Here is an 8,639-nt window from a genome sequence, read left to right on the forward strand (position 1 = left end):
AAGAGACAAACCTTACTCTGGATTTGGTATAGTTTACTTAATTTAGAATTCAGATTTCATTTACTTTTCAAAAGGGTAGCATTATTTTTAAGAGTGTACATTCAAACGTCGGGAACTAAGGTTTATGTGTAGATATACTCATGAGTAAATATTGCGGGGCACAATTGACGAATCCAGCTTGTTTAAACAAGATTAGATATTTTTACATGTTACTGCTTCATCTCCTCAAACATAAATATGTATGTATTTATTCCCAACGACGAAGAAATTTGACCTGAATACGTTGCGTTTTTTGAACTATTTATCTGACAACTATTTAACTCTCCTCAGTTTACCATTTTTATAAAAATATTATCTTTTAAAACATCTAATATTTCGTGACCATGGACATATATCATGTTATATTAGTTTCAATTTTATCATTATATGTGAGCATTTATCCTCCTTTTTTTCTACGGAATGAGAAAACTAGTGACCCTGTTCCAAGAAGCGTAAGTACATGTGTTTATTGTATTTAGTTTTTTATTATTATTTTACCATATCTGGAAATAATTCGATATATGTAAATGTACATGATAATAGAAACGTAGCAATCCTGATATTGGGCGGAGTGGAGCACACACAAAGAACATCGTTCTACTCGGAGAAAATGGTTTGGGTTTTATTTGAACATTTTATTAATGATTAAAAAAGCAATTAACGTATAACTCCTCGATGACTCATCGCATAAATGGTCAAAATAATCGTACTTTTAATGATTTCTCTTCTCTGGGAATTTATTTAAAAATTATGAGCGAATGATTTGCGGAACAGGTCATTGCCAATTTTTTTTAATATTGGCTCAAGATTTTGGCAGTTTTTGAAGCAGAATATATCAAGTTTAAGAAACCTAAAAAAAATCTTAACTTATTAAAATTAGATTATCTTAATTAAAAATACTCAGCGCCATTCCACTAATCGACTTCTTGGCTACAAGTTGGTTAGTGGTTCAAAATTTTATAATCAATTCCAAGAACGGGGAAATAATTAAAAATGTAGGAATTTTGACGACCTTGATGATGAGTCATCGACTCCTACGTTAAATTATTATTACGTAACTGAATAATTACAGGTGTGGGTAAAAGTGCCGTGGCAAATATGATAATTGGCGAAAATATCATACCTGTTCCAAATCCTGAAATTTTCCAATCGTCAGAAATCCTCTCTTATTCGAAGCACGAGTCAGAGTTGTACACATTTTACGAGATGCTTGGAATGAGTGGGAAACGGTTTAATGAGGACGAGATGAAAGAAGCCATGAGAAATTTGAAGGAAATTGTGACACTTTTGGAGAACGGGGACGGGATTCATTTAATCATTTGTGTGATGAGTTTGGAACGGATTACGGATAATTTTGTGAAAAATTATCAACTCTTCGTGGAGCAACTGATGGGGAAGAGTGTTCCTGTGATTTTGGTATATTTTTGCGTAATATTTGGACTTATTAACAATCGTTGTTTGGGCATAACGCATTTTCTTGATTTTGCAAGCGTGTTTTTTCTCTAATTTGTTCTGATGTTCACTCTAAATAATTTGAAGACAAATTATCACCCACAGAGTGCTATTTTTGGGTAATGATTAAAGAGATAGTTTGTCACCAAGGGGAAATAGGTAATAAAATTCGGCTACCAAATACACGTGACGTTGTCAATTAAAAAAAATGAAAATTTTTATTACTTAAATATAAGATTTTGTTTACATGAAAGTTCATCTTTTAATAACGACGTCACGTCTGTTTGATGGTCGCGTTTTTGTTACTTGTTTCTCTAATACGACAAAACCTCACCTTAATCATTACGGAAAAATATGTACAGCATTATAATGCCTACGCGGGTGGCACCCTGAACTCGACTTAATGCCATGAATTTTACAAGTTTCGTATTTTACTAGGTTTTAACTGGTGCGGATAAATCTCATGATGCTGCCCTCTGGTGGGAACAAAATCAGAATGCATTCACTCAACAGAACCTTCAGTTTAACGACCATGCCATAATTTGTGCCGTTCCCGCAGACGACGATATTCATCCATTATTTGTGGATCGAATGACAGAAATGTACACAGCGTCGAAAATAAAATTGTTACAAATTGTAGAGAAGAATTTACGTCTGGAGGCGTGGATCCTGACGCATAAAACTGAATCAGACGCTAATACCTTCCTTTGTGACAGGATTAATTGGTTATACTCTAATCTAGAGTATGATGGGAGTCCATACAAGATTAAGCAATTTATTAGAGAAATTTGTGGAGTGGATTTAGGTAGAAATTTTATACAAATTGGAGCCTCTACGGCAAAGCAGATTTTTTATCTTTTTTATGAATTTATGAGACTAATCGGTGGGAATTTTGTTCAATAAATTAGCATATTTACGTATTACAATTTGTTTTGTACCTATATAAATGATATTTACGCATTTTCGTGACCTCGTGACCTCGAAGCACTTCCTCAAATTAACATACCACTTTGGAATAAATCAAGATCCATCACTTTCAACAAATACCATGTACAAATTTAATTAAATGATTGCGTACATACATATTATCGTACAAATTGGAGTGATTAATTAATTAATGAAACATTGCATTAACCCGTCTAATAGCTTCAAGCGGATCAAAACCGTGCTCTTGTAGGAAATCTGATAGCTCTGTCCATAACGGGATAGGAAATCCAAAATAGTCCAACACAAAGTTAAACATGGCGCAAATTAGTTTCAAAAAATTCAATTCTGGAATTCGGTACGGTTGTTTTAACGACTTATCCTGGATAAGTCGCAACACGTCGAACCGTGACTCAAGCAAACAATTTTTAAAGTAGCATTGCATTTCGTCTGATAAGCCGTGTATTGGCGTCCCACAAACCGTAGTTTCAGCGACAAAGATAAGATTATTTGCACGGAAATATTGTTGGTTATTTTGGATCCATTTATTCCTGACTTTCTCATCCTTTGCGTGAGTAACAACCTGTGCAAAAAATGAGTTTATTATCATTTAAGAATTTTTTTTCTTAAAATCTAGCACTCACAATTAAATGGTTTTCCTCGATTTTAGCCGAACTAATTATAAATCGTGAACACAAAGATTACTGGTCTAGTTGGTGGACAAATACAAAAGCAAAGCCATATTTTTTTGGTTTTCTACAATCCGAGTGTAAGTATGGATTTGTTAAAACGTTGTTGCTTTAATTATTAAGCTATTTATTTTTATTTCCGTAAATTTCATCTGCTTTCAAAAACCAAATTTTTTACTCAAAATCATATTGAGTAATTCAAAACAACGTTTCAAAAACTTTAAAATGATTTTTTTTGTACATTTCAGAATAGCTTTCACGCTTCGTTAACCGCAGGGTAAAAAATGTGCTGAATATACAGACTGTAATACGTTCTTTTAAAACTTACCAAAACGACGGGAACTTTAAAGTCTGTCATAATTTCCACAATCAATTTATAATTGGATTTGAGTATGTCGTTTATTCTCCCCTTTTTCATGACCAGAATTATAAGATTGATCCCGCTACTCTTTTTTAGCTTTGTCATCAACTTGAGAAGCTCTGATATGGCTTTCTTTTTGTTGACCGTGCCGCCATCTGGTTCACCCAGACCGATTGTATCGTAGATATTCAAATTCAGAAAGGAATATTTCTGGTATTCAAATGTTACACCGACAGCTCGATCGGATACCTGGGCGACGTTCGCGTTCATGATCATGTTGATTAAGGAACTTTTTCCAACCCCTGCGAATATACAATTTGGTTTAGATTGAGTTCATTTTTACTTCCATAAGCACTCCTAAAAATAATGTTGGTCGAAAAGTAATGTTTCGAAAAGTACTTGAATGCGCTGTCCATTTTATATTAACCTTAAGTAAACTGTACTAACAATGGAACCTTTTTTAAAGCTACACCAGGATTTTGTAGCGAGTTATACAGGAAATATAAAAATCAAGCCAAAAATTCCGAATCACGTGACACCTATCTTTCCATTGAATGACCTCTTAGAAGAACAATATTAGCGGCAAAGTTCAACTTTTGATTTCATTTTTTTCCCTTTTTCCTCGATGGGTCGAAACCATAGTGGACTTGGAAACTTTGCCCATAAATATTTTCCTTCAAGGGCAATTCAACCGAAAGATAAGTGTCACATAATTTTTGGCTTGATTTTATGATATACAGTATGTAACTTATTTAATGCTACGATTTTTAATTTCAAATTCAACTTCAATTTTCCCAAGAACAGGTAGATATTTCAAAATTGTTTTCATACCAATTGTTCACCATATATTGGACTACATTGAGGCCAATTTTAAGAGGAATGAAGATGAAACTGTTGAATCCACCAATATTTTAATGTCAAAATATTGCAAATTGCACGTTACATAATTAATGCTACGGGGGTAGGAGCGGTTCAATATATCGTTAGACCCCAATAACTGATTGAAATCGTTTGGGCATCTAATCCACCAACCTTTCGGTTATGGTATGGTCGATGTTTATTTATTTTCTGTTATCAAGGTGTGTCGGGGAGCCGTGCTTATCGGTTTTGGTGTTGTCACCAAACGCCGCAGGGTTTTTGGGTTATGCTCGATCGAGTTGAAGTCAAGAAATTTTAGTGTCCAGTCCAAAACCTTTGTATTATTATCCTTGAGGCATTTAAGATGATGTTTGTAATATTTGTCAAATATCCGGCAATTGTTGAAAATAAATCTCTGACCAAAGTCTTTCTTTGTTGTGAATTGGCCAAGACTTATTTCTAACAAAGCAAGGTAAACCTCTTTGGTCATGATCCCATCGACGCACGTCAGTGCTACCACCCTGTGGCAACATATACTGCCCAAAAACCTTACCTCCCTGCAAGATTTCGAAAGTTTCACACCAGGGTTTAGCGGTTCACACAGCTTAGATTTCCTTATCTCTGCTATGTTCGATAATTTGTCTCAGAAATTAATTCCTTGAAACTTCTTTGGGCTCCTTAGACACTCTTACCGTTCCATCTGAGCTAAAAAGTTGAATTATGGTCTAATCTGGGAACAGAAATTTTTTCCGGTAAACATGGGATCATCTTCGCTTTGCATTGCCCACCCCAAGTGTTTCTTGTGGTTGCTCCATAAGATGCATGGTGTAGAATTTGGAATTTCCCCGGATATTCTTGCGAATATCAGCCACCGTCTATTCATTCATAGGTGTAGAGCAGTAAAGCGGTCACTTTGAACATCTTTCGCAATTTCTGGTGCGGACAGACAAGCATTATTGTCACTGTTTTTACAATCGTCGCGTCCGCGTGTGGTGTTTTACTGGGTTTTCGACCCTGACGATGACAATTCGTTATAGCTCCTGTGGTTTTCCTTTCCTCCGCGAGTCTTGGAATAGATTCGGTGTGTATTTTAAATTGTTTCCAAAGTTTCCTTAAATTTAGACGTTATTAATGGAGACAGGTCACTTTTCCAATACTTTGATACTGAGAACGGTGTCCTTTGTTATTTATTTATTATAATTCGGCAGATTATTTTCATTTGTAGTAGAAATACTACAGAATTGTTTATCCATTCGAAATTCTGCTCCTTATTTAGGAAAAACGGCAAATTTGCACGGGTTGTGTATCGTAGCATTAATTATGTAACGTGCAATTCGCAATATTTTGACATTAAAATATTTGTGGATTCAACCGTTCTATCTCCATTCCTCTGAAAATTTGCCTCAATGTAGTCCAATATATGGTGAATAATTTGTATGAAAACAATTTTGAAATATCTACCTGTTCTTGGGAAAATTGAAGTTGAATTTGAAATTAAAAATCGTAGCATTAAATAAGTTACATACTGTAACTTCATTAAATAAACGACCCAGAAATCCCGTTTCGCATATTTATAAATCATGTCAAGTTATTTACCAGTTTCTCCAAAAACAATCACATTTTTTTCTTTGTAGTCTTCACTCATTTTCGTTAATATGTCTTCAATTTTTTTCTGTTTCAAATTACATAATCAATTTATGGTGCCAGAATTACTGGAATTACATTTTGACAACCCATTCTCAAGTTAACATTGGATAATGTAAATTTAACCTCAAATCCGGTTGATTTGCAGACGAATTTTTCCACAAGCGCAGCTGGTTTAACGTTTGCCAGATATGGTGGTGGAACGTCTTTTGGCGCAAAAATTATTGCTATGATTACCGCGGCTATGACAAAAACTAAAACTAAAGAACAAAACTAATAAGTTTCTAGTGCAAATAATTTTTGCGAAATTAAAACTCTGTTTTTTAAATTATAGGTGGTTACCAGTTAGTAATGAAATTAAATTGGCAATGACTTTGCACATGGTGTTATGAAGTAATTCGTGTTATTTATGTATGAAAACGTGGCGAGAGAAATAAGGCAATATTGTAATGATTCATTTGAATAAGTAATACTGTGCTCCACGTGGTTAATTGAATCTGAATATGCATACGTTGGCCAAGTCTGGTTATCTTGAATGAAAAAGATTGCACCAGACAAATAAGCATTGTGTAGAAAATGAGTCGTAAAAGTGTATACATTTATATTTGGTCGATCCGTATGCGATCCGTCAAAGGATTTATCTACATATCTAAATAAGTACCTATGCTCGGTAAGCCGACTTATCTGGGTGATTCAATTTACAGTAAATGGGAATGAGTTGGGCAGGTTTTTGAAGAACAACAATGGTCCCAATTTCTACTCAAAAACCAGAGCTGAGAGATTAGTTGATTTTTTGCTCGGATTACGGATTGGGGATTAGTCACCAAAACTTTCGGATTAGATTGGGGATTAGATCATGGGCAACTCGAACAACTGATCTTATGCAAATAACCAATCCCGAACGAAATTTGTATCTATATTGAAAGACTGGGTCGTTATCATAATTAAACTCGGCTTCATCTACAATTTTGTGGCGTGCAATTTTCAACTTTTTGACATTTAAATATCTATAATTTCATCAGTTTTACACCAATTCATTTAAAATCTTGCACGATTGTAGCATGAAATATTGTTGATAATTGGTGTAAAAATCAATTTGAAATATTAACCCATTATTAAGAATTTGTGATTTATTTATATCATACATGCATGCACTGCATCCACAATTAAATGGGATACTGTATACAAAACATGTATGATAAATACTAAAAATTAATACTGATCCCTAGGACCAACTGGATCATTGGAAAATACTAATCTTCAAGTATATACTGATTATCATTGATGTAATCATAAGTCAGGTTTACGTACACAAATATGTACATATTTGATGCCTATTTTCCCCGTCTCATCTTACCCTTGGACTTCTTATTTTTAAAGTGTCTGCACAACTTGGCAAATCTTACACGGACTGAAATTCTAACCAACGTGACAAGATACCTTACCCTGTCTCGCACCGCTTGATCTGACATAAGTTCAGCTATAAGTATAACCCAAAGCAGAACTATTGTTATTCCCACAATATTGAAGAAAGGTGACAACGTGTTCGTCGTAATGTACGAGGACGCCACCTTTAACGTTGACCAGTTGCTAGCTTTCAACATAATTAACTGATTTATTTGCCGCTGCCACAGTTTTTGGAATCCTCCCATCTCAAGAGCCTTGACACTCCGTCCAATCTCATCTCTCAGTATATTGTTCGCAACGCTGAACCTGCCATCGTTTAATGCAATCTCATAAATCACAAAACACTCATACCGTCCGTTCAAAAGCTTGTTTTGTATGTAAAGTAGAGGCTTTAGTGAATAGGCTTTATTGTAGGTTAGGATGACATTTCTTGGACTTCGTTTCGTAACATAGGCAGTCAGATTGTTCCAGTTGTGTCTAGTAAATAAATCAAGCTTATATATTACAAATAACATTTTGTTATTTACTAGCTAAGGAGCTAAATAAGCACTAAATTAGGTTAGCAACTACATATCTAGGAGGCTAGGCTTATGAGACCCCCGTGTTTAAATTTGGCAACACGCTACAATAAGCTCCACATAGTGATAAATTTGAATTGAGACCTCTCAATAAATTGCATAAAGCGTGAAATGCCAAAATATGTGTAGTGCAATGACATAAGATCACCAGTAATATAGGGTTCCAATTAACGCACCCTAGAAAATACTGAAAAGTACCCAGGAAAATGGTTAAAACCCATAATATTGAACTTCACCCAAACAAATTCATTTATGACCCCAATATAAAACCTAAAATGCCCAATAATATCTTATACAATGTTTGTGTCCAATTTTCTTACAAATTTATGTATATAAGGGGAGACCCATAAATTATTATAAGGACTTAATTGGTATCGCGATTATGAACAAACTATACGAAGTCTGCCCAGAAGCCAAGACGATTCCAATAGGGACTCGACGTGGGCCTGGACGCCCTACCAATGCTACGGAGGCATTGATTACTATGTAATTCGAATTTATTTTTGAATAATGTGGAGGAATAAATGGCTAATTCATGTTTAATACCAAAGTCGTTATTACTTTTATGTGTCACGATATTATTGGGCATTTTTGGTTTTATATTGGGTGCATAAAATAATTTGGCTGGGCAACATTCAGTATTATTGATTTTAAATACTTTACTGGGTACTTTTCAGTATTTTCCTG

General features: G+C 34.5%; 2 protein-coding genes across 2 annotated transcripts; one reads left to right on the top strand and one right to left on the bottom strand.

Moving 5' to 3' along the window:
• Nucleotides 1–226: 226 nt before the first annotated feature.
• LOC110854531 lies at nucleotides 227–2,417 on the top strand. Its single transcript, XM_022102969.2, has 4 exons — nucleotides 227–491; nucleotides 583–652; nucleotides 1,112–1,455; nucleotides 1,930–2,417. The coding sequence occupies exons 1-4, from the start codon at nucleotides 384–386 to the stop codon at nucleotides 2,392–2,394; spliced, it is 987 nt and encodes a 328-aa protein (XP_021958661.1). The 5' UTR covers nucleotides 227–383; the 3' UTR covers nucleotides 2,395–2,417.
• Nucleotides 2,418–2,518: 101 nt separating this feature from the next.
• LOC110854445 lies at nucleotides 2,519–6,441 on the bottom strand. The gene is made up of 5 exons (XM_035855302.1): nucleotides 6,310–6,441; nucleotides 6,094–6,227; nucleotides 5,920–5,995; nucleotides 3,433–3,767; nucleotides 2,519–2,998 (listed from the first exon to the last, which is right to left on the bottom strand). The coding sequence occupies exons 1-5, from the start codon at nucleotides 6,347–6,349 to the stop codon at nucleotides 2,606–2,608; spliced, it is 978 nt and encodes a 325-aa protein (XP_035711195.1). The 5' UTR covers nucleotides 6,350–6,441; the 3' UTR covers nucleotides 2,519–2,605.
• Between the last annotated feature and the right edge of the window lie 2,198 nt (nucleotides 6,442–8,639).

This window comes from Folsomia candida, unplaced genomic scaffold (genome assembly GCF_002217175.1).
Source record: "Folsomia candida strain VU population unplaced genomic scaffold, ASM221717v1 Fcan01_Sc010, whole genome shotgun sequence".
NCBI classification, from domain to species: domain Eukaryota; kingdom Metazoa; phylum Arthropoda; class Collembola; order Entomobryomorpha; family Isotomidae; genus Folsomia; species Folsomia candida.